A 27122-nucleotide genomic window follows, 5' to 3' on the forward strand; every position below is an offset into this window, starting at 1 on the left:
CACATAGCATCATCTTATGTTCTTTTATTTTGAGATGTGTATTGTGTATTCTGCATGAAGGTAAACATAGAGTTTAGCAACTATTATATAGATTTGTGTTACTAAGTTAACTGAGCAAGCTGATGCTTAATGCCTTCTGGAAAGACTGGAAGGTTGCAAGGTATTTTCGACAGAAACCCAAATATTTCACATTCTCGTCACAAATACCAGAGCTGAGAATTCATATGATAAACTGTTTAAAATTACTGTTAGTTTATGTTGGAAAATCTTATTTTAACTTTGCTGTATAATTCTTAAGTGGACTTTTGAAAGTTGCACAACATCAGTTAATGGGACCAAGTGTTTCACAGAGCTCCCAGTGGTACCTCCCAGCTTCAAGCATGAGCCAACACATCAGTCTTACTCCATCTTTCCTGTAGCTCTCCTGCTCTTTCTCTGCTGTCTTCCTCTCCACACATGCTGCTCTTGGAAATTTCAGCAAAATTATGTATTAATCTTTTCTGTGTTAAGGAAATGTGAATATAAATTGAAAGTAAGACAAATGCAATAAACATATTTTGCTTTTATTATATTTTAAAGGAAAATACTGCATTTTCTTCAGAAAAAAAAAATCCATTTTTGTTCTTTATAATGCAAATTATAACCTCTCATTGAAAATCAAAAAATTTCAAACCTAGCATAGAAAAGAATTGTGGTTTGTAGCCTTTATGAATGGTCAAGCTTGCACAAATTCAGTTTGGACTTGAAGCTACTACTTTTTACACACTCGCTTCTGAAAATTCAGTTATTTTTTTCTGTTGCTCTGTCTCTGCAGGGTGGAGAGTTTCTTATTCTTTAATCACGTATCAACTTAAACATAACTCCTATCAACTTAAAAGTAATAAGTGTGTTAAATAAATTTAAATCTACTTTGGTCTTTCAGACCATCTGTCATCTGTCTGTTAGGGACATATTGTATACTAATTTGTCATGTGAAAAAGGGGTCCTGAAATGTTTTGAACTCCGTGTGGTAAATTCAGTCAATATTCTAAAAATATTAAAATTTTTTCTTCATTTCTAAATGCCTTGAAATTATTGCAACGTATCAATCAGATGGCTAAGTAGGGAACACGGCTACTCTTTCCTGAACTCAGATTTTCTGTTACACAAGAGATAGCAGTTATGCAATCACATTGGGTGCAAGTGTGGCCAAACTCAGGAAGAGCCTTCCATTTACCTCTTTAGGTTTTGCTCTGGCATAGAAAATGAAAGCCAGAATCCTGTCTGGCTAATGGTAATAGCGTGTTGAGAGAGGAGTTTCAGGAGGAAGATAAAATGAAATTCCTGTAGGTAGCCGGCTTGAGGCACTTCAGTCAAATATAATGAGTAAAGGTGTTCATGTCCATCCCCAAATATGCTTCCCTTCTCTGACAGGTCAGTGCCCTAAATTGCCATTTTAGGATTGTCCTTCAAAGGACAGGGTTTGACCAGTACCCACACAGTGGGCCCCTGACCCTGCATCACGTTCTTGCAGCTCTGCCATATAAGTATTGAATGCTACCATTTATGATAAAGGTGATACTTGCTTTTTAGTCTGTTTCTAACATTTCTGTCTCTCTCTTTTTTATTTTCTTTTTTTTTTTTAATTTTTTTCTTTTACATGCTTTCTTGGGTATAGCAGACCATTTAGGAATTGAATTCATGGGTAAGTTTTGATTTCTCTTCCTTTCGCTTGCTAATATTCACCTTGGTGCCTTATCCCAAAGAATGTGGAAGTTATTGAGAAGACTCCCTTGGGCTCCTATTGTATTTATTGATTACATTTTAAATGATATAAAGATTTAACTCTTATCTTGTCCAATACTAGGGGGCTTAAAAAGTACATAATGATGTTTTGGTATTTTGTTGCTGTTTAATGAAACAAAACATAAAGATTATATGGACATGTCATGATATTTGAGGAATAATATTTTATATGAGATTTTAGGAAAGAGTTAATGCCTATCTTCATGTAAAGGAAAGTTCCTAGAATTTGGTGTTGGTTACAATGTTAAATGTAACTAGGTTTAAAAAGAACAATTTAATTAACTTTTAACAGACAAGTTAGAGGAATACTTTTAAGAAAAGGGACAAATAAGTTAACTTTAGGTTATGAAAAAGCTAAAGCAGGAGTGAAGAGTTGCTTCTTGTAATTTTGGAAAGGAAAGACAATGTTTCATTGACTCATTTGCTGTCGTGTAATGTATTGATAGCCTGAGAGATTGATAGGCTTAACAGGTCACCACTTCACCCCTCAGCTGGTGATCAGCAAAGAGCACAGATAATTTCTTAAAGGAAGCCAGGGTTTGTTCTTAGCAGAATTGGTGGGCTGGTGCATCAGTTGTGTAAAAAACATAAACCATTAAATATGACTGAAAACTGGGGTGGGGCAGGGGAAAGCTTGCAAAGTCATATCGAACTAATAAAAAAATTACTTTTAATGTGTCCTTTCCCTATGTTGAGTTTTACTTTTTTTTGTTTGTTTGTTTTTGGTTTTGTTTTTGTTAGATTTCAAAACTGAAAATATGGTAGCCTAGTGATTGTGAGTGGTGATACGGGGAATTTGTTGATAAGTTGAATATAAGTTGTCATAAAACCAGTATGGTGATGAGGATCAACTGCATGGCAGGCTGCATTAGCAAGAGGACAACCAGCAGGCTGAGGGATTTTTTCCTGCTGCTTTTGGACTTGTCTGGCATACCTAGAGAACTGTCTCATCTCTAGAGAAGAGTTCTCTCTAGAGAACTGTTCTGTGATCTCCAGAAGTTTAGTGTTTCACTTCACTTAATATGAAACATTAAAAGTATTGGTAGAATTGATGCAAGTGTTTTCACAGACTGGGTGGACAAGTACAGCTGGGAAATTGTTACTTTAAAGGCTCTGTATATATCCCAGTTTTACTGCTTAAAATAATTTGTAAGCAGCAATCTTGAGGCATATGAGTTGGAGGACAAACATGCATAAAAGAAACAGGATAAGGAATATAGGATCTTAGAGTAAGCCTGTCCATAGAAAGCAGGGAAGTGTTACCCAGGAAGCAAAGGTGAATTATTCTAACTTTATTTTGAGCATTTTGAGTTCCTGAATTTTTTGAAAGACATCTCTTTAAAGCTTGAAATAAAGCCAAGCCCTGAAGTCTTGGATCAGAGCAGTCTTCTCATATGAGTAGCTTTCTGTTTGTCTTGCTTAATATTGGAACTGACCTTAATGGTATAGAAATTAATATTTGTGTCTCTAGCCTGAAAATGTTATGACAAAAGGCTAAAATGAGGCTTGTCGTGGTTTTCTGTGGGCTACAAAAAGGGAAGTTCCAAAATCATGTGCAAAAGAGAAGTGTTTGTGCTTCTTAAACCCTCCTCCAATCTTCTTGAAGAATTAGGAATATAAGTACATATGGAATCATTACTGCACACAGTTAAGGTACAAATCCTCACCCTGTATATGGAGAGATCAGGTGACAGTATACTCATCAAGTTAGGGAAAAGCTTCTCCCATGAGTTTACTTCTGCACTGTAGCAAGGAATTGCGATTAGTTGGAAGAGTATTTTCCAGTTATGAAAAATAACAATGTATAGGTGCTACAGAGCTTAGCTGTGGTTGTATGTGATCCAGGGCACACTCTTTCTAGTGTTTTATTGCATGTACGGGCTCTGTTGCCTTGGGAATTTAATTTCCATCATCATCTTTCAGAAATTTTGCTTGAAAACCATGCAAGCCTAGATTCCCAGGGAATGTTAAACTCCTTCCACAGTGGGTGAAGCTAAAATCTCATGTAGATAGGAACATCTGTCTATAGAGCTGCCCCAGGGGACGGGTGAGATGTACAGTAACTGCACATCTAACTTAGTGTACATTTGCCAAGGAAAGCAGATGAGTGTAGCTTTTTTTTTTTTTCTTTTCTACTAGAATCATGAGAAGCATTGTAATGTGTATACCTGCCCAGTACTTTTACTGTTCTGTTAGGGTTCTGTTGTCCCTGAATTTGTTTATCCTTCAGTGAACCAGCTGATATTGCTTTCCCCCACAAGCTCCTGTGGTAACCAATTCCAGAGCTCAGTAGTCAGGGGCTGTGTACGTTGCTTTTCCACTACCTGTTGAAATATGCATTCTACTATTTCCTGAGCTCTCACGTGCAGCACGTGTTGAGCAAGAGTTATGCATTCATTTTATCCACCGCACTAGCTGTTGTGTTAACCTCTCTCATGTTCTCACACCTTTTTCCCACTTTGGATATTGTCAGGTTATGTTCTACACAATATTCAATATTGTGCATTCCCAAACATGAATACCTGATACTTTAATATTGTTACTGGCTTTGGTTTGCAGTGTCTGTTTCTTTGTATAAACAGCAGAGATAAATGCAGGCATGCTAATGTGGCATATCTGTTTTAAAATGTTGCAAATGTAGCAATTAATGTTATAGTTCTGATGTGTGCAGTTGCAGCTTCTCTTGAGTGAAATGAAAGCCAAGTATGTGTTCAAGGGATAATGACCTTTAAAATGTGCATTTAAATATTGTGATCGAAGTAGACAAGCTTTATGAAAATTCTGGTGATACAGAAACACTTTACACATTCTAGTACCACAAATGGAAAAAAAAAAAAAAAGCAAAGTATTTTGTTTGATACTCATGTGAACTTGATTGAATTTCCATCTCTGATGCAATATTACAGAAAGGCTTTGGGCGAGGTATTTTAATCTCTCTGTGCCTTAGATTCTCAGTTACAGTAATTTTTGTCAGGCTTTCTGCATTTAGATTCCTCCACTCTCTGGGCAATATCTTTCAGCAGTGTGTAACACAGGAACTATTTCTTCCTTGCAAGAGGGTGCAAACTTACCTGTGCTCCCCGTTCTCTCGTGAGAGCACAGCCGTGCATGGGAGAACAATGTATGGCTCACTCAGGAGCATGATGTCTGTGGTCTGGGTTGGTGCACACATCTGCATAGTTCCCAGCGTCTCACCAATGATGGTGTGTGCAATTTTATTTAAGTTTCCAACACCAAGGTAAGTAAATATTACCACGATGTTCGACAAACGTGAAATCTACTCAGAGTATTAACAGCCTCACGTCAACTGAAAGCAGGCTGGATGTTGATAATGCTCATGTGAGGTGGCGAGTTTGCAATTAAAAAAAAAAAAAAAAATGAAGCAGCTTTTATTCCATTTATTCAATGAGAAAATTAAGTGATGTATATTCAGCATTAGATAGCATGGCGATATGAGTATCTACAGCTTATTATCATTTTTTTGACCCAGGTGGTTAGCCGTACTTCAGGGCTGAACGGTTTATTTTTATCTGATGGAAAAACTGATGATGATAAAAGCCAAATATCTCTGATAGCCAGCATGGCTGATCACGTTACTTTGGTGCAACAAGTAGCAGTTGAAAGCTGAGTTGTGGACACTGGCTTCGTGCACGTCGTCCCAACTGCAGAGCAAAATCGTTGCTTTAACTACCAGAGACAAGGACATACAAAAGCCTGAGAGTGATCTTTGGAAATAAGCATTCTGGGCATGGCCAGTGCCCTAGACAAGGAGTCGTCAGTTTTACTCATTCCTTACATTGAGAATGAGTAGAGTTAAGATGTGTTAAGGGATGAAGGTGAGTATTGGATACCCTTCTACAATACATGAGCAAACTTGACTATTTTAACAATCCACCTACACCACCTAACCTGGTGATCCAGAATCTTTCTATTTTGTTCTGTAACAGTCCTTTAGGATGGATACAGTTGAAAATAAAATGCCCCAAGAAAGTGCAACAGCTGGGTCGCTACAGTTCTGATGGAAATACAGTCATTACATTAAACAGTCCTCATCCTTAGGCTGCATAGCAGTTAAATCTATATCAATGGTGTAAACAGTTATGATATGATAACATGAATCTCCCCACGTGTGAACTGCAAAAATAATACAGTGGTTGCTATATTTAGTTGCTAACTATTAACTTGCTGATACTTCAGCCTTACTCAGGAAATTAATATTTTTCCTTAGAACTGGTTATCTTTTCTGGAAAAATCAGAAGCAGCTTCACTGAAGTCAATGGAGTATGAACGATATATAATACCCTTGTAAGTGGTGAATCATTAAATATCATTTAATTGAGTAGAGCAATAAAGTAACTCAAGAATAGGATCCTATTAAAATTTATATATATCCTTGCAATGTGAAATGTACTCAGTTTTCTGTATTCTGAGCAGTCGTTAATATTGGAGAAGAGGATGCATGCTTTATTTTCGCTGTGCTGATTATCACTGCCTCCTCATTGTGATAAGCTGGTTGTATCCATAAGACTCTAGGAATATATGATCCAGTTAACTAAATTGACACTGTGACCTTGTGACATGTACTGCAGTAGATGCACCTTGATTTTTCCAAACTGCAAAACTTGGTTTTGCTGATGAGCAGTATAAGCAAGACTGTAACCATTTAGTATTTTTACAAAGAAATAAAAAGGCAAAGTTCATTAGTTCCTGTACAGCTCACAAAATGCGCAGCCAGTGAGCTGTCTTCTGAAACTCAGTGTCTTGTAGCAGCAAACAGACAACGAAAATAAATAACCAACATTTGCATGGATCATCTTAGCCTTAGTTACCATTTAGCAACTCTTATCTGTTATAAAACCTTGTAACACTCCTGTCCTCACTAGAAGAAAGGATGTATATGCAATTACATGAGCAAAGAATGTATGTGTTCTGGTAATACGTCACACAAGCTGCTTCTATACTGCAATTTACACAAAATTATTAGAGATTCTGATCACAATCAGCCCCCACTACTATCAAAGCATATCTTTGTAATAATTATTTTGTTGTTACTCATAAGCATTTAAAATATTTCATCTTTGGTCGTTCCATAAATTTCTGAAGAATTAAGAGGGGCTATTCTGATAGACATTGATACTTGTAATGTTTACTACCATTGTTGTAATCACTCTTTGAATTTCTTCGGTTTTCATCCTGTACCAGGCTTTCATTACCTTCTTCTGATTTTACCTTTCCAAATTTAGTAAAGCCTTTGCTCTTGGGACTTTGTCTTTCAGTTTGCTTTGTGAAATATCTGTCCTTTTTAAGTATACTGCAATATAACAATAGTATCCCGAGGCATGAAATGCCTTTAGATCTTCAGGACTTTCCACAGGATTCTTTTGGCTGGGAAGAAGAGTCATTTATCACCTCTAGAGGAAAGAGACATGAGCATCAGAAGAGAGAACTTTATAGAAACAGCTGATGTCTGTACGCTATAAGAGTAACAGATGAAACAGAGGTTCCTCAGGGGCTGGAGGAAGCTCTGCCAGTGGTTGTACCCGTTTAGGAAAATGTACTTCTTAAATGAAAGTCAATGCACATCTGGTGAATGTGTTGCAGGCTGCCTTACAACATCTTCTGTCAGTTTGGGGGGTATGATTTGGATTTTGGTTTAGTGAGAGAGATTTATCCCTAGGTGTTTTGTGATCTACCTACAATCTTGATTCAGTGCTACCATCTCTACTCTTCTCAGTATGTCATTTTTCCAATTTATATGGATTTTCTGTATTGGCAATGAACAGTGTTGGATTAACGTCCGTTATTTTTAAACAGCAAGACTAAGATTCACCATGTGGTTAACTTCTGTGTGCTGTTAATTGCCTGTAATGCTTTATCAAATTAGTAATGCAGTGAACTGTGTGGATAAAATGGATAAAATAATGTTAATATGAGTAACTTACTCTGGTGACATTCTTCTGTGTTCGGTTTCTTCTGCTTTCTCTAACTGAAGCTACTAATCATTTGTGATGAAACCTATGGAAACAAAAATTTGATAACACTGTATGTTGACAAGTTTAGGAAGTCAGAATTGGTATGGGTTTCTCTGTTTTGCTGGGGCTGGCTTGGGAGGACGCACTAGCTGCATTGAGCGGGTTATCAGTCTGTAAAAGTGGGTGTATGTCATCAGTGATGCTACATGTAATCATTAGTCTGTCACTTCCACTGTGAACGTGTACTGTGTACCCTTATGTGCTGATTGGGCTGTAGTAGTAAGGTCAAAGTCTTACCTGTGGATCAGACAAAGGAATTTGTGAAGCCTTAAAAATGCGCATTGTGTACAAGCCTCCAGGTAAGTTTCCATGTAACTCCTAGCTTAAGGTACAAAGATCATCTGCATAGTGCTGGTTTCAGGAACACGCATGCTGTATTGTCACCTCGGGGGAAAAGGATGTGTGCTTCGAGGCTGGATTTCAATGGAGGACACGTCATCCCTTCTGCACCCAGAGGGGCTTTGCTGTATTATGTCTCTGTGTATGCAAATTACGTTTTTGGGATGTGCCCTAGGTCCCTGCATGGCTGGCGTATCTCAGAGGTAAACAATTTTATTATGAAATACAGGTAATTGGATGGCATCAAAACTGAACAGACAGCTGTGTATTTAAATGTGACCTTATACCCAGTCAGTCTTGTAGCCTGCATTTTGAATGTGGTATTTAGGTAAATGCTTCACAGAGCTTGAGGAATTGTTAAAACTGAGAGTCTGGATACAAGGGTATGCTAATGCGATTAGCTGACTTGCAATGTTGAAATTTTACTCTTGGCCTTGTTTGGGCTCACTTGCAGTTTAACCAGATGCGAAAATATGTAGAGTAACTTGTATATACTGTACACTACCGAAAGAAGCCTAGCAGGACAAAGGCAAGATCTGCATGTCAAAGGTGATGGTAGAGACAGCTGCCAGAAGACTTGCCAGTGAGACTTTATATTTCTAGTTGACCAAGGACCTGGGAGGAGGCTTCAAAGGAGTAAGTACAATCCAGACATGCCCCGGAGAACTAGTAATCCATTGTTAGACTACTACGATGTAGGGGTTTTATTCGTAGAAGGTTGTTTACTGTGTACTGAAGTTATCTTGCTACAGGAGAAGAGGCTTCAAGTGCCCGAGCTGTGCCATGTTTACGCAGCCACGGTGGATCAGTGTTACTTTGTCCTTTTTCTACTTCGAGGTGTTACGTAGATGTCAAGTCTCACCCAGAAAATGATGCAAGGATTTGGAAAGCAGAAGGTAAGCATCACAATAAATGTTCCATGACAGTGGTACGCTTGTAATGTATATTACGGTTGTATAGAAAAATTGATGTTTCTGACAGTGAACTAAATCTTTGTGTCCTCTATGCCTAGAATGAGTAGAGACAGTGTCCTGCCAGTAATTGCTGGATGCAGAGGAGAAGGGTAAGCAGTGTGGAAAAATTGACAGTGCACTATGTAGAGCACTGAATTATTTTTTCATGTACTTCCTTTTCTTTTCTTTTGCAGGAGCTGTAGGATATTGGCACGTGGAGAAGTGCAAAGATATTATTCCTACTCTGGCTGATTGTTTGTAATAAAATTATTTTTATGATAATTTAAAATTGTCTCATGATCCCATTTCCTGTCCCCATCAGCATCAGTTTATCCCCATTTCAGACCCAACCTGTCTGTGCTGAAAAACACTGTGTGTCCAGTCACCTAAGTCAGTGTTTGCTTCTGACTAGACAGACCAGCAGTTATCTGGGAAACAAACCTGAGCAGCAGAAAAGGAAAAGGGGAAAAAACCTGTGTGTATGTCTTGTTCTTGTATGCTTGATTCTTAACAGTAGTCTAAATAATCACAGAATTGCAAACTGTTGCATGCAGATGAGCATTTTTGTTTGGCAGTGCTGACACACCATTGGAATCACATTCACATAGTTTAGTCACTCTGGTTATATTTATTGTATCAATCATCCAGTATTTCTTATATGAATTAATATGTTCCTTTTATTATTTTTTTGGTGTTCATGATGTACTACTCCATGCCTATATTAGCAAGTAATCTCTATTGTAATATAGTATTACTCTATGGTTATTCTTTCAGGTCTTTTGGTAATTTAGCATTTCACATTCAGATAGAAAGCAAAATCAAAATGGAAACATAAAATAATAACCTGTTATTGGAGGAGCATAAAATGTGACACTATTGAAGTTCTCAGCTGACTTAGCTGAAACAATTTATGGTCTTCACTATTCGACAGTGAAATAAAAAAAAAAAAAAATCAGCTCAACATAGCAGATAGAGAAGAGCTAGACAAAATGAATTAGTTTGTAGAGAAGACAGAAGTGAGAGAAAAGCGGTTTATTTGCTATTAATATTTCTGTTGCATTAATACTTCTGTTAGTAGTTTCCCCACACATTGCTGTTAATGGCTAGGACTGTAAGTTGTTTCCGTCATTGAAATAAATGACCTGGGTCTTCAAAAGTACAGGCTTTTAAGTCATGAGATAAGTCATGGAGCATAATCGACTGAAGAACTGTCATACTGCATGCCAAACGCTGCCTGGGCTGAGCCTGATGCTCCGTCGTGTGTGGTGGGCACCTGAGTTTGATGCCTTCTTGCCAGTCTGCTGTGATGTGGGACAAGCACCATGTTCTTTTGTGCTGTACAGCCTTAGATATCTTTGTGTTAGCCAAGAATATTTAAAATTGATGCCTACAAAAACTTCAGGTGTTTTCAGGGTATTAGTTGACTGGAAATTTTGAGAATTGCAGTGTTGAACTTAGGAGTTATTTTCGTCTTTCTCGTGATTTCTGACTAAAACACATGGAAGTCAATGGATATCACAATATAATTTCTATTATTTCTAATATAATCTACAGAACTTGAAATCAAGAACAAGTATGTGACTGGATTCACATATGAACTGACCTTGTCCTTTTCCTGATGAGTTCCAACTCACCTAGAACTGAAAAAACTGATACATCCCTCAACAGTAGTTACAAAACCTAGCATGTATAAGTAATTTTGTATAATTGTGAAATTCTATTAGTATCTTCCTTTCCTCTTTGAAATTTCATTCTTCTTCTCCCTACCTTTTCTCTTTTATACCCACTTCCTTCTTTTCTTTTTTCTATACATCTGCAGACTTTACTTTTCTATTAGCTTTGTAAATTTACTGATAAATGTAACGTACTCTATTTGTGTGAGTGTGTGTTGCTGTTTACAGGAGGAACTAAGATCAGTTGTATCACAACTGCTCTGTTTAGTTTTAATGGAAAGTATGACACATACACACTGAAGTTTTACTCATTTATAATTGTAATGTCCTCCTCCTATATTCAGAAGTGATACAGCATTTGAAAAATGGGAGTTGCAGTATACACTAGCTTGCCCAGCTCATAAAATATGAATGCTCAGAAAATGTATACAGCAGTGTTAATACAGTTAATCAGCTTTAGAAAAGAAAAAAAAAAAAACACAAACCTATTTGTCATTATAATATACACTTGCATGGGATATTAAAAAAATACCAGCTACTTCATTTTCTGTATTTGTTCTACACTCTGCTCGTTACTCTCATTCAACTAATTTAATTTTTTTTTTTTTCAGGATAAGGGTGATTTGCTTCTGATGAGACAGGTTTAGATGTCTTTTGTGACACTTTTTTCTTTTGAGTCTGTAAGGTAGAGTCTATGCACTGAATATAAAGCCAGCTGTGCTGGAAATTTTCTAGTTTTGTACATTACAATGTACGATGGCCTCCAAAAATGTTGAGCCATAAATAATTGCATGCAGTGCATTGTTAGAATGTATACCATAAAACATAAGTCTTTATTAAATCCAAATTAATCACCTGCCTCAGTGAGAATAGCACTGTGACTCCTGCTAATTTTCCTGCATGAAGTTTCTTTATGCTTCTGTACTTCGGGTAATGTGTTTATGACAAAAACAAGAAAGTGTCATTAGTTAACTGTTAATTTAATGACTGATGAAGACAAAATCACCAAAACAAGTAAACATTTTATTTCAGTCTTTTTTTTTTTTTTTCTTCCTTGTAAATCTCTCTAGTGTGCTTTTAAAGTTTCTCTTGCCTGATGGAGAGTCTCTTTTTCAAGGTAAGGTAGTACCAGTGCATCTCATTCTTTCGGTTAGTAGTGTCTTGAAATAAGATGGCTGACCCTTAGTGGGAAAAGGTGAGTGAATCCTATAAAAATCCTATAGAAAAAAAATCAAGCTGTTCTAAATTAATTTATTCAAGGTAGTGACTTAAGGGTGAACTGGAGAGAAAAGGTGGGTGTATTTTTCTTAATTTACACTGTTTCCTTGAAGTTAAATAGTTATTCATGTGTTTTTCCCAAGATTACTTATTTTAAGCTACACGTTCTATTAAAGATTTTGCACAAATAAGACTAGATTATCTCATGAAAACCTCAACAAAAGTATGGAAAGACTATACCTTAGTAATGGTTTCTTGAATACAACTAGTGATTTGTGAGAGCCACACTGGAAGACCGATATCCTACTTCTCAGCATTGAGTCAAAGTCTCTTAATGGACTGTGGTGCAATCAGTGTGGATAGAGGACATCTGGAAGACAATTAAAATGCATGCCTTGTCATCAGTGCTGCTTTTTTCAAATTTTATGGCAGGCGTTCTGCTCAAGGGATGAGTAATATAATGTTGTTGGCTTGCTTTTTCAAGTGATTTGTAATTTTTCCTATATCTTTTAGAACTTGGTAATATTCATGTATCAGCCCTTTTTATTGTTTCATTGCCTCAATACCTTTATGGATTAAATTTAGCATCTGTAGGCCATGAATCAGCTCAGTAATCATCCTGTTCAGTCTGCTCATTCATGTGCAGTGAGGGTCTAACAATTCTTGTGCAAAGAAAATTCAGAATCACCTTTCAGTTTGCACCTGTAAATTTTATTGTGACAAACTACCTTGTGAATTTAGGATTGAAATGTGCTCTGAATAACTTGCTGCACGTCTAGCCTGTGTTCCTGGATTCTGGTGATGCTAGTTTACCATCTCACCCATGCAGCAAAAATGAGGACACAATCTGTTACTTTTTTTGGTACTGTGAAGAATGTCGTGGGGAAACAGTTTACTTTTTAAGGAGCCTGTTCCCTGCCCCATCACCCTGTCCCCAAAATGTGCTCAGTTTCCCTAATTCTTGTATAAATTTAAAGCTTCAATTTAAATTTGTAGACTTTCTTCTCTCAATGAAGTATGCTAATAAAAATTCATGAAAATACGAGTATATGATTCACTGATCTTCAAATTATCTTATCATAAAATACATCCCATGATGTTACATTACTGTTTTCTCCCATTCTATACTCCTTATTCTTTATGATATCAAGGTTTGTACCATCAGTCATTTCATTCATCCTTTTGTTGTCTTTATTGCTTGCTCAATCTCTTTGATAACCTTCATCTCTTTTTTTGCTCTCAGTTTTCTAAAACATATTGATGCTTTTGTTGATAGCACAGCTGTGCCAATAGCCCTGCTTGCAAATGTTCTGCTGTTCGAAGGAATCCATCCCTTGTTGTCCCTCACAGTCATTATTCTTGTGTCACTGTTCTTGAGAGAATAGCTTTTTAGATACTTCTTTTAGGTGTTTTTCCTTTTCATTGTTTGGAACACTTCTGTTTGCAGCCATCACTTATTCTCTGATTATTTTGGTATCTCTATTATAGAATCATAGAATTGTACAGGTTGGAAAAGGCCTTTGAGATCAAGTCCACCCCTTGACCTAGCACTGCCAAGTCCACCTCTAAACCATGTCCCTAAGCACCACATCTACAAGTCTTTTAAATTCCTCCAGGGATGGTGACTCAGCCACTTCCCTGAGCAGCCTGTTCCAGTGCTTCACAACCCTTTCTGTGAAGAAATTTCATCTCATATCTGATCTAAACCTCCCCTGTTGTGACTTGTGGCCATTTCCTTGTCCTATCACTTGGTATTTTGGAAAAGAGATCGACACCCTCTGTGCTACAATCTCCTTTCAGGGGCTTCACCAGCACCGAGTACAGGGGCATGATCACTTCCCTAGTCCTGCTGGCCACATTATTTCTGATACAAGCCAGGATGCTGTTGGCCTTTTTGGCCACCTGCACACACTGTTGGCTCATGTTCAGCCAACTGTCAAACAATACCCCCAGATCCTTTTCCACCAGGCAGCTTTCCAGCTCTGTAGCGTCGCATGGGGTTGTTGTGACTCAAGTGCAGGACCCAGCTCTCGGCTTCGTTAAACGTCATATAGTTGGCCTCAGTCCATCGGTCCAGATCCCTCTAGAGAACCTTCCTACCCTCTAGCAGATCAACACTCTCATCCAACTTGGTGTCATCTGCAAACTTACTAAGGTTGCACTCAATCCCTTAATCGAGATCATTGGTAAATATACTACTTCTGCTGTTCAAGTTGTCTTTAATTTTTCTTACCACAAGTCTGTACTGTTAAATTTTCTGAATTATTCATAAGTCCATACATGAACGCCTCCATCTATTATTCAGAACTGATTTTATTTCTTTTATGTTAGAGCTTAAAACCTCTTTTGTATTTAAATAATAAATGCTAGCCTTCAGTTTTTTCAGTGTTCCTTTTGCTGACCTCATGTTGATCTCCAAGGTCTCAACTGTCTTTTAGTTATTTGCACGGAGTACTGCAGTGTGAGGAGCTACATACTTATTAAAATAATTCCTAGCAGGGTTGTCAAACTCATTTTCACTGGGGGACACATCAGCTTTACAGTTGCCATCAAAGGGCGAGGCTGATGTGGTCCTTGGTGAAAAATGAGTTTGACACCCCTGATTTAGAGTACCCCTTCCCTCTTTGCTATCTCTGTCTTTATGGACTAACCTCCCTGTGCGATGCTTTAAATGGCTCCTGATCTATAATATACTATTTAGTAGTTATTAAATATTAGTTACTAGAATACAAATTTTTTTTCTCTAGTTCTTAATATGTTACTTGAGAACATTACTTAACGTCTATTGCCTTTTAGGTTTAACAAGGTGGTAATTAAAAAATATTTTCTTTCGGTTTATACCACCTGTTTTCATCCCGTGTCTTTTTTTTTTTTTTTTTCCTGTTCCCCACTTGTCTGAAACTTCTGCCCTCTAGGGTGTTATTTGGTGTGCCTGTGATTTTTTCTGTTTACTTAAAAAGTGTATTAGAATGGAAGTCACAGAACCACTGAATAATTAATGGTGGAACCCAAAGACTTGAAGGTCTCTAGTCTAACCTGATGCTCAAAGCAGGGTCAGCTCAGGTGCCACCAGGCTGCTTTATCCCACTTAGTCTTTAAAAAATGGGGAGTGCGTGACTTCTCTAGGCAACCTGTTCCAATGTTTGACTGGCCTAATGGTAAGATTTTCCTTATATCTAGTTAAAATATCTAATTTATCATTTGTGTAGAAATATTCTGGAATTATGCATTTTCTACTATTTGATACTTTATGTTCGAGTCAAATACTTGCTTATTGTTACTTAATTCTCTGCTTATTTAGAGTATTGTACTTTTGCTAGATAAAATAAATGTTTAGTCTTAGTTTTTATAGTTCTTTTCTCATCTTGTTAAAACTATATTAGTCCTCATTTATTTCTGCCATTTTACTACTAGAAAGAGTATGTAATATACTTCTACAGTAAAACTCCCTCTGTGGCTTTGTAATTATCCAGACCTACAGTATAATATCTTAGCAGCTTTATGCAAAAGCAGGCTATAAAACTAATGAGCTGCAGGTCATTGTTTTAGGTTAGAACATCAGAACTGAAAAGTTAGGAACTTACTCTATTTTAGATGTCTTTGTTCATGTCGTTAAAGAATTCCTCACCTAGTACCTGATTTCAGGTTAGATTTGGTATTTAGGCAAACAGGTAAAGAATTAACTGGAAATGTTGAGATTTCTCATGGCTACAAACTGGCCATGAGGTATGAGCAAAGCAGTTTAACAATCTTGACAGTCAGTTTACAGAAATAGAGTATGTATTCTGCTGTGATTCCTGATACAAGACCATTTAACAGAATTCAGTCACAGGAGTACCAGGAAGAGTAGGATTCACCATCTGTTTATCCATATTCTATAAAGATCTTTTGGGTCTAGCACAACAAAATTAGAAACTGTTTGGAACAGCTTCAACAATGCAGTCTCATCTTCAAAAAGCTTTAGTAAAAGAGTTATAAATTTTAGAGAATGACATCAAAATAAGCTTGAAAAATATTTAAAACACAGGCCTAGCTTTAAGCAAATCCAGACTCTATTCCAGTGCTTTTCTTAATAGACATATACATTTGCAGTAGCCTGAATCAGGAGCATAATCATGAAGGGTGGATTAACATTCAGGACTGACTCATGCCCCAGTGTTAGGTTCTTTTTGATTACTCTTACAATGTTTCCTTTCTAATATTGTCTATATTTAAATTGCTTTAACTGTATTGTATATTTCAAGCTATTAACTCTAAGAGAATTTTAATGACTTTTAAAATACTTAAAATCTCTTTTAGATAGTATTTCTACTTCTGTATTTTACTCATCTTTGTGTTTTAGTGAATATTTACATAGCAAATATGACTAGTATTACTAAAATGCTTGGCATAAGATGCTTCATTACATCTTTCTTCTGATAAAGAGATTTGATCACAGTTTTACTTTTTTTGTCAGGAGGAGATCAATCTCTTTTTCAAGAATTTGGTTCTCCTGTGTTCCTGGATATAAATGTGAGGTTTCTGTTGTACAGTATGAGAAAGTGCATGGTTGCAAACTGATTTGAAACTGTTTGTATAGTTAGTGAGCAAAAGCAATTTCAGATAACATGTGCTCTCATTTACAAGTTGACTGAATTGTATCTGAAATTAATATAAGTGATTAAAAAAATATCAAAACCATATTTTTGTATCCCAGGTAGCACAATAAGTTCTAACCTACACTTTGAATAAGATTAATTTCCAAGAAGTAACGTAATTGCTATTTGTTTATGTAACCTGGCATTCACATCTTTTAGCGTTGCACCTGACAAGAGAGCTTCCTTTTACGCTGGTGGAGGATGGAGCATTTGTTCTGGATACAGTGAAGAAATGATGTTCTGTCATCGAAAATACTATGTCCAAGCCCTTGTCTATGCTGCTGTGCCTTTCTGCACCTACTGCTAAGTTGTTGCTTTCTAGGGAGGAGACAAGTAGTGTCTGAAAAATGCCCTTGTCTGCTGGATTACTTCCCAGGGTTGTTTGCTCAGCGTGGAGCACGATGAATCAGGCTCATAAAATGCTGTAATCCCTCCTGTTTACCCATGTTTGTACACCAAATCGATTAAGACAGAAGCTGATGTAGGCAGGAAAGGTAAAGTTAAAATCAGAGGGGAAAGTCCAGCACTTTTCAAGAAATCAAGGAGAAACTGCTTCAGTGTTGGTCAGGAAGCAGTGTACTCAGCTGGAAAAGGCAGCAGTGATCCTGTGAAACATTATGACTCTGTCATTGTAGGGGAAAAGGGTTTGCTTCCTGTTGTTACCCTCAAAGCAATGCCTGGGACTGAAGGCTCTCATGGCGAAAATGAAGACAAGAGTTTTGCTTAGGAAAAAATTCAGTAAGTGTTATAGCCAGTCTGCTTCTAAGTCAGAAAATCAGTGTCAATCTGCACAGAAATATCAATAAAATGTGCCTTTACGTGAATGATCAGGAGACGAAGGTTGTTCTAGTGTGAATGGTGACCTATTGTACATTGAACTACTTTTGCAAGTTTTTGCTTTTGCAAATACAAGGATCCTTTTTTCTTGCTGTTCTGTAGGTGAGATGGGAATGTCTAATTTAGAGCAGACCATGGCTCTGTACGCTACTTGTTAAATGTACCATTGCTAAGTTTCATATTGGAATTTAATTGATTTCCCTTCTCATCTGATAGTATTTCTTACTTGTGCATATTTGTATAGGCATTTCTGTTACTGAAATAGAACTCGTATCTTTTTCCTTCTTTCACTTCTCTGGCGTGATGCATTCTTTTATTTAGATTTCCAGCTTGGCCAGGTAAAACTCTTATATACCTCCTTGTACTTCAGTTTTAACACAATCCAAGTATATCATCATTATTTATTGGGTTTTATTAATGGGCAATTATGCTGAACATCTACTAGAAGGCTATATGGGTTTTGAACATAAAAGATTATTGTGTTATATAATTCAAACCATAAGAACAGTCCAGTTTTAAGGGGAAATTTAAAATTAATCACTCCTCTCTGTGTCTTCCACAGAAAATAGTTGATGTTATGTACATTTGGAAACACGTCTCTAACTTGCCTGTTTCAACAACAGAATATGGTCAGGCACTGACCCCAAACTACTTATCAAAGTAAAATTTCCAGGCCAATGTTGAGTCAGAGTTGTTTTATGTATGGAAAGAATATAGTGTATCAGAAACATAACACTGTAGAAGAAGTTATAATAGATGAGATACTAGGGAAACCATTTACCTGCTTATCCATCACGGGTGACTTGTAGGATAAAAGCATGCTATGTGGCATGTAGAGCACAAAGTATGCAATGCTTGCAGTGTGAAGGAGGGAAGAAACATCTAAAGAAATAAGCACAGAAGTGTTCATTTATTAAGTGAAAGAATCTGGCTTAGAAGAAGTGAAATGAACCTTCTTTGATAGGAAGATTTTCCTATTGACATAGAGAGAAGGCTTGGTAAATACTCGCTTCAACAGAGATATGCTCACTAACTTCCTTTGAGGACCTGCCCCTCTTATTTTAATTAAAAAGCAGCAGACAAAATCTGATCATGCAGGGGCTGCTACATACCAAACCCAGAGTCAAAATGAGTCCTTCATGCTCAGTGTAAAACTGAATTGAGTATCCATGTCATGTAACCTCATCTTCTGAAAAGCAATGTCATGGGAAAAGCATCTCAAGAAGATTGTGAAAACGCAGCAAAAGAAGCAATTACAGCATTCATTTTTCTCTTTTATTGTCTGACTTATGCCAGAAGTGTTGTTAGTGAGCAACATTTAATTAAACCGTTATCAACTTAACTTTGGAGTATTTAATAATCTTACCCTTGGCATTGTCTTTTTTATTAGGAAAAGGGTTTAAGTCACTATGAAATACAATGAAAAGCCATGGGGAGGGCTTGCACACAACGCAGTTGCTAATCCACTGGAGACATATGTGGGAAACTTTCATTTTTCAGTGATAGAGTAGAACTTTGAAGGTTATCAGAACCTTTTATCTTCTAGTCAGCTTTCTCTAAACTTGAAGCCCTATCTATGCAAAATACATCCCAGCAAATATCCACTGAGCTTCAGATGGAGAGACTAATTTATTGCCGTATTTCCTCAAATGCTTTAGATCGTTATAATTATTTATTTGTTTTATGTAGTGTGTAGGAGCCAGAGTGAGATCCAGGACATTAAGCACAATACAGCTGTGTTCAATGCCCCAGAGAGTAAGTGCAAGTTGTTAGGTGCTATTCACATAATGTGTTTTTGACACTGCAAACACACAGATGTATATTTTTCTCAACCTCAAACTAAAAAATCAGGACTGATCCAGTAAGAGCAAGGATGCAATATTTTCCTCTCAGGTTTGTTATTTTTACATAGGAATCTGTTAATCTGATCACTGGGAACCGGTGTAGTACCCGCAGTTGACTTCATATTTTATTTCCTATCACTTATTCTTTTTTATTCAGTGTGGGAGAGTCTGACCTATATGTGGGAACAATCTGCCTGTGAAAATACTCAGTGGCTTAGACACATGTGCTCAGGCTACTTTTATTTAGCCTTGCAAACAGTAAGGAGAATAGTTTGTTTTGTGAAGGAAGGAGTGAACCCAAATAGCATCTGGCAGGATTTAATTGTTTGAACGGAAATTGATATGTTATTTTTTAAAAGCCTATTGGCATAATTTGGAGTTTCTGCTGCTGAATAGAGCTTCTTTGATTTGAATTTTGCAATTCATAACATATGCTATCAGAGATCACACTGGGAGCCACCATCTCAGCATTTGCTAAAAATGCCCATGCCAGACACTTTAATACAGCTGTAAGTGAAAGCAGTATTTGCCTGACTCATTTACTGGTGAATAATCATGTCATGCAAAATATGTTACTGCCATTCTGCATTCATACTGCTGTGCCTGCCCATCAGCGGCAGTTAACAAAGAAGCACAACATAAATTAGCCACTTAATTTAAACCAAAATGCAGCTGAAGCAGTCATTATGCTCCATGGAAAAACTCATCATAAGTATTTAGGCTAAATACTTTCACCAGGTTGTTTGATTTTATTTTTTTTCTTTAATATAAATATATATTTTAACAGTTAAAAGGAGTAATTCTGAATCCTTGACTGAAGCTTGAAATTTCAAATTTTCTGGGGAGGAGAGGTGGGCTCTTTTTTTTTTTTTTTTACTGAAAATACAGTGTCCCAGCTTGGGACAATAACTTACATGTGTATTGGTTCTGGCTCTTTAACTCTTGTCACTGTTCCTTCCACAGATGTTTCAAATATTGTTATGACCTGTATCAAGCCCATTATTGTGAGAGTTAATGTACATTTTGCTACCCACAAATACTGAAAAGTATCATAAAAGAGAGCATGCATGTTTTTCACTTATTATTTATCTTGAGTCCTTTCCCTGTATCAGAGGTGCTAACATCTGCCATTCAGTTGAAGAGTTAACCCTGGCTGTGATTAGTGTTTGTAGACTAACATTAATAGTGATTGAGCAAATATTTTGTAGAACGTAATTACCTTTGTCTGTGTGTTTTCTTCTTTTAATCTCAAATCCTTGCTTCCTCTATTGTATTACCATTTTTACAAATAGTTAGCTCTTAAGAAAAAAAAAATAAATCAGTGCTTTGTGCTTAAAATATCTGAACTGGGTTGATTGGATGCTACTGATCATGCTGCCAGAATGATGTCTGAACTGAACTTAACTGAATAATGTCCAGTACTACTTAACTGAAATCCTCAGTATAAAGTAGTGCTCCCTAAACTATGAACTGAAATTTCTCTGCTTGCCAACTGGGTTCCTCCTAACTGTATTCAGATGGAGCAGCAGTATGATGATGGGAATCACTGGTAGGACATATGCCTTGGAGCCACTAGTGGCATTTGTCCCTGGGATGCTGTACAGAGGAAATTCTCACATGTCATTAAAGTACTCACCTGCACGGGGAGTAAACTAAGTCTTGCACTTGGCGGATATGGAAACCTATTACGGGAGGAGGCATTGAGACACACTGTGAATTTTACTTCAGTGCCAAAGAAGAGAGTAGATGGAAGAGGAACGGGTATGTAGCAGCACAAATTCTTTCTAACTCATTTCTTTGGTAGCCACGGGGGTTTATATGGGCACTTTTTCCTTTTCAGTGTCCCGGTGGCTGGGAATGTGGATTCCTCTTCAAAGAATGGGCTTTCTGTGGTTAACTCAGCTGCTTCTCAGCTTCCTAGAAGGGATCCTGCAGCATCTCTGTGCTTTTTGGTTTTTTTTTTGGAAACAGTATGTTTAACATATTCCATCATATACCATATGAAACGTACATCTCATAGGAACTTAAATTAAAACAAATTAAATTTACTTCAACTACTTGCAGTTCTAGAATATTGTTTGTGCAAGCAAGTGGTAGATATTCACAGGGAAAACAAAATGGGATTAGTAGAACTGAAGCTAATTCACTTCTTCCTTTACTCAAATATTTAGAGACAATTTTAGTTAATCAACCTGCTCTTCAAAATATATTGAAAAGGTCATACAAATTAATATCCAATTTTGGAAGATCATTTGCATTAAAAAAACAGGAAAGAGATGCACATCTTACCCGAATGCAGTGCAATAACTGTTAAATTAACAATAATTAGGATATGAGATAACAAGTATCTCTAATTATATGTAAAGTACAATTTTCAGTAAAATACATGAACTAAATTTTTACTCTGTGTCTTCAATTAGTATCATAGGTTGGTATTGGGGGCTTGTTTTTCATCAATTGACAGAAAGAAAAGCTATTCTGTGCAATCCAAGTAAACTGATTATCTGCATCTCCCAAATAGCTTCACTTGCTTATTAGAGGTAATTACTGCTCATTAGTGAAAAAAAGTTGGAATCAATACGTTAACATCACAGAAATAGCAACAAAACCTCATGTCCCTAGTGTAGCATTTGTCTAAAGTTCACCTCCATGGGCAGTTAACTTAAATATATTTATATTTTATTGCCTCTAAGACTTGCCACAATTTAAGCTAAAATATCATTTTCTTAATAATATCTCTTATGTCACATGGTCAAAAATTTCTGAAACTTTTCTTTCAATGCTGTGGTTTTCTCTGGAAAGGAATATTTTTTAGAACATGTTCGAGTATTCTTTGGTCCAGTGAGCAGTAGGTATTATGTTATATGTATCTTTATAAAAATATTTAATGATGCTATTTATAGTTTCCTATAGACTTAAAATGTTTCAGTAGATAAAGTTTAACAGGGTACAATTTGGCTGATGGCTAAAATTTGTTAGGATTGGATTTATTCAGATATATATTTTCCTCTTCCTTTGTTGCAGCTTCTATGAGCTGCTAAATAGCAGAGCCATTGCTGACATTAGGCTATTTGGTTAACATAAAAAGGCACTTGCCCGATTTCATATCTGAATATTTTTGAATACGTGAAAAGCATTGTATTTCATGCTGCTTTGAAAAAAAAAAATATATATATATACATTTGGTTGCACTGCTGAGTGTCCCTATAGGATCCAGATTTATGGTATGAAAAGAGTAGTTAGTGCCCGTTAGAGAGGAGCAGATGGCATTGTTTCTTTTCATTGAATATATCCTATGAGATTACATAGTTCTTCAGCCACCAGAGCTTTTCACTGGAATGATAATATGAACTGGATGATTTAGGGTGAAAATGTTGATACTGAATAAAAATATATAGTAAATAAAATTTATTGCTGATAGTAAATAAAGCAAATTGTAAACTTATAAAAAAGTTTCTGGGCCGTGTTGAATATGTAGCTCTTGCAATGTTCTTGTGTCCTGAGACTTTTCTATCAGAATGATCCAGCTGTGTTGCAAACCAAGCAAAAATATTTAATTGATTTCTTAAATAGGAAGCTAAATAGATAATGCTTTTCGGAAGCTTCAGAATTGACTTCTCATATTAGAAGGTGTTGCAGTTGCTTTTTTTTTTTTTTTTTTTAATAAGAGACAATAGATTATTACACAGAAATCAGAGGTTTGGATTAAAGACAAATACACACAGATTCAGCTATGAGATTTTGTTAATGTTTCCCTTAAGAGCAGTATCTTTGTGGTCTAATAGGTAGAATTCTTGTTGTTCTGCCAGAAATAAAAAAAAAATCGCTATAAATAATTAATTAGAATTAGTTGAACTGTTAGAAGATATTAGCATACTATTTTTTCTGTACAAATAAAAAGCAGATAAGGTCATGAGAAATCTGGTTAGAAGTTTGGTAATTTTAACAGTAGACAAAGATCTTGTACAGAAAGATTCAAATAAAATTTGCAAAGTACTTCAACATAAAATGTTGCATTATTCCTGAGGGAGTTGCGTTGGTACTTGGAGAGCAGTAATCAATGCTAAAGCAAGGTGTCTTTTGATTAGTAAACTAGGTAGAAAGGACATTTTAGTATAACAGGACTTAAAAGACACTAAAAAAGTCAGATTATATCTCCTGGGTTCCTGCAAAACTTAACTGCCTTCAAGGCATTTATAATTTAGGAGAGAAGTGTAATGTTAACCAAATAGAGTAAGTACCATGTTGCACCGATGCATGCCTTTAAAATACATGTGTACATGAACTAGTTAGAAAGTGCATGCTTTGGATTTTATTTAGAAAAAGAAATGTCTCTTTTTCTGAAGAGACATTTCTGGCATCATTCTTTGCTTTGTTTCTGCTAAACCTGAGAGGCTTTCCAAGTAGTACTGAAATGGCAGGAAGCAGGGCAGATAGGAAGAAATAAGAATTCAGACAATCTGTAAAATATTTTTTCTTTATTATTCTTTAGTTATAGGGTGCTAAAGTGAGAAACATCTGCTTTTACTTTAAGATGTTAAAGGATGTTTGTTTTCACCTTAAATACAGAGTCTATTCGCATATTCCACAAAGTTTAAGAGCTAGGTATTGAACAATAGTACTATGTCAGAAGTATGTGAAACACTATGGTAGGTACAGGTAGGAAACTTTGTTTACCATGGTAATATATATTTTGTTTGTTTCAGTGAAATATATGTGATTTACATGTGTGATTTGTTTCACAGGAACACATAGGATTTTCATGTTAGGAAAAGTAAGGAAGAAAAGACAACTCACACTTTAACTATTGTTATGATTTTTAAATTATAATAGTTTTCAGTCTGTCTTGACTCAACTAAAAGAATGAAAAATTACCTCTAGAACATAATATTTGATGACATGAGCTCACTGAACATGCAAAAGAAAACTCGGAGTGAAATACTTTGTTCCACTGAAAAAACTTAATGGGTTTTTGGGCTATTGACTTTTCTTAGGAAATGTACTTCTTCCTTTGATTGTACTAGGGGTGAGCTTTCATCATTGATACTTGCTTCAGTCATCTAAACTTGGTCAAATTATTAGCCATGGACTCATACTGCCAGAGGAGATTTAGTGCAGAGATATAAGAGCACCTGAAACAAATAGAGAAAAAGACCTCTGCATGTGCATTTGTGTGTGTGTGTATATATATATAGAGAGAGAGAGAGGTAAACCTACAAAAGCCTACTGGAAAAACCTTGAAGTTTATCTCAGTGTTCTGTCACTCCAACCTATTTAAAGACAAGCTAATATATGTCCATATAATGTGTGTCACATGCATATTATTCAACCCAATTACTGAATTTGCAAACATGCAAGCAGAAAAGTTTGTCACTTTGCAGCATCATGAGAAGTGACCAGTAAGTGCGGGGAAAGCTCTGAGAAATCAAGTCTTCTGGTTTTCTTCAAAGCCTTCCTCTTTGTCATTAATAATTTCATTCCCAAACTTGCTAATTCCCCAAATTAGAGGAATGCTTACATACTCTTCTTAATTGGTTATTTTAAAATTTCCATTCTTAGGCTCTGGAAGTGTAATTAAAAAAAAAAAAAAAAAAAAAGTGCAAATGCAAAACCTAATGCCTCTAGACAGGAGTTTAAACCTTGAGATTTTCTTTATTCCAGATTTTTCTGCTCCATTATTCATAGGAGAGGACTTTATATCATTTGTACCTAGCTGGCCACAATTTTTTTCTGTCAATTTTAACCCATTTTATATGAAAGATTAATTAGCAAGATTTGAATGTTCAACTGTTGAGGAAGCCTTTGCAGAAAATCCTAGCATTTGTACATAATTGTAATACATAGGGCACAAGCACTTAAACAAAATAGTTAAGGTAGCAATAGAATTCAGCAGAACTTACAGGCTTTCAAAACATCCTGAGTTTTGGCTCATTCAGGAGGATGATTTTGCTGTTCTGTTTCCTCTCCCAGACACTCAGGAATCATTTTTTTGATAGTGAGCCAATGCTAAGCTAGGAAATGTAGAAGGGTGAGTTTTGATCCAGGATAAATTTTGATCGTATATCTGAAGACTTTCACATGTCTTTGTGATATTGGATGTTAGTTATAAACTTTTGGAAATTAATTTTGCAGATAAATTATTTTGAAAGCATCTGCAATTTTCCTTTTCTACTTCTGGTTTGTGGTGAGTATTTGACAGATTTTTTTTTTTTTTTTCAATATGAAGTAATACGTAAACAGCTCTTACAGAAGAGTTTTATTTATAAAAATATAAGTAATATTTTATTACTTTAAGTGCAATGTTACATGATGACTAAAATCATCAAGCTTCAGAGTCTGGATTATTTTTATAGTGTTCATAGACTAAAAGTTACTACACTTCATAAAAAATCTGATAAACCTGTTAGTAAGCTACACATATAGTACAAGAGTTACCACTAAATTATTTCCTGTTGACTGGCTCATGCTTGTGAATTCACTGAAGCAAAAATATACGCTTTGACACAGTCACATACTGAAGTTCAACATCCCCCAGATGACCTCAATGACTCAATGAATTGTAAGACATCCACAACATTTGATGGAGACGTCAGTTATGATTCTCTCTATGAATTTAAGTAACATAGGTCAGAAATCATCAGTGTGACAGTACTCTGCAGGACCTAGTTTGACTCATAAGGTTATGGAAATTTAGGCTGATTTTTTGAATACCTAGAACCTAATCTTTAAAAAATAAAAATTTTTTTAAAAAGCAAACAAACAAAAAAAAAAACCACTACCAAACCTACTTTTTAGTGAAGACATTACTCAACATGTAATTTCATTATGTGATGACCAACAGCAAAACAAGGAGCAGGAAACAGATGAGTATAAATATGTGATACATTCAGAGACCATCCTGGTGAGCATTTCTAAATCCTTTCAAAAGGTCTAGGCAGAGGATTTACAAGGCTTTGCCTGGGAAAATATCTGCTTTCTTAAATACTGAAGTTGCTTCTGTGAAAGTATTCTTAATGAGCTGAAATTTAGCATTACCTAATAGAGGCATGATCAATTAAAGCTTTGTTTAATTGGGACACGTAGCTGGTAGTTGATTCTCTTACCTGTATTTTCTAAGGTCTGATTCTGCATTATCAGAATGTTTGATGTTCCATGTGCCAGTTAAGAATACCTGGAAGTCAATTTTTTGTTCAATAAGAACAATTTGAGACAAAATATAAGAGGAAAGCCCGCATCTGAATGACAGATCTTGTTCCAGCCAGCATGTAGCAATGGGAGGTCAGGCATATTCTGGATTTACACCACTATGACTCTACATTTTCAGTGAAGTTTTCTTGCCTGTTTCAAAGTAGACCAGAATCAGTCCCACACTTCCTAGTGATTACTGCTTTACTGTGCACAAGAGTTCCAGCAGGTGGATTTCCCAGATTAATCCATCCAAAACACTTTTTAAGTGTTTCTAACTAAAAAATATGTCTAAATAAGGTGGCAATACCCAGAAAGATTTAATAAAAGTTTCAAGTGAGAAGTGTTGGCGGTTGAGGAATGTCAGCCTGACAGGTTCTTGAATCTAGTTCCCAGCTATTAACTTAGTATAGACATATATATTTATATTTGTGCTATATATAACATATATAAACAAAACTGGTTTAGAGGAAGAGACATCTAAACTGAGATTTGATGTCTCCTTTATTATTAGCAACTGAGGAATCTGTAAATTCTTAGTTTTTTAATGACTATTTATTTAATTCATTTCTCTTAGCTCGTAACCACCATTTTTGCATACCACCTCTGCATTCTCTAA

At 36.1% G+C, this 27122-nt stretch overlaps 1 protein-coding gene and 1 long non-coding RNA gene across 4 annotated transcripts in view; both read left to right on the top strand.

Annotated features, from left to right (window-relative positions):
- The window catches only part of NRG3 (neuregulin 3), a 395896-nt gene that overhangs the window by 325893 nt on the left and 42881 nt on the right, over positions 1-27122 (top strand). The window contains exon 4 of one of the 3 annotated variants that reach the window (XM_065843806.2): positions 1661-1684. The exons of 1 other annotated variant lie outside the window; for it this stretch is intronic. In XM_065843806.2, the coding sequence (XP_065699878.1) occupies positions 1661-1684 (24 nt within the window). Of the gene's footprint in view, positions 1-1657; positions 1685-27122 lie in introns of all 3 variants that reach the window. One more of the 3 variants, XM_065843805.2, reaches the window with a different exon arrangement.
- Positions 1695-9786, top strand: LOC139828546 (uncharacterized). The gene is made up of 3 exons (XR_011740276.1): positions 1695-9052; positions 9169-9219; positions 9304-9786. It is a non-coding gene; the product is annotated as an uncharacterized lncRNA (long non-coding RNA).

This window comes from Patagioenas fasciata, chromosome 8 (assembly GCF_037038585.1).
Source record: "Patagioenas fasciata isolate bPatFas1 chromosome 8, bPatFas1.hap1, whole genome shotgun sequence".
Lineage (NCBI taxonomy): Eukaryota > Metazoa > Chordata > Aves > Columbiformes > Columbidae > Patagioenas > Patagioenas fasciata.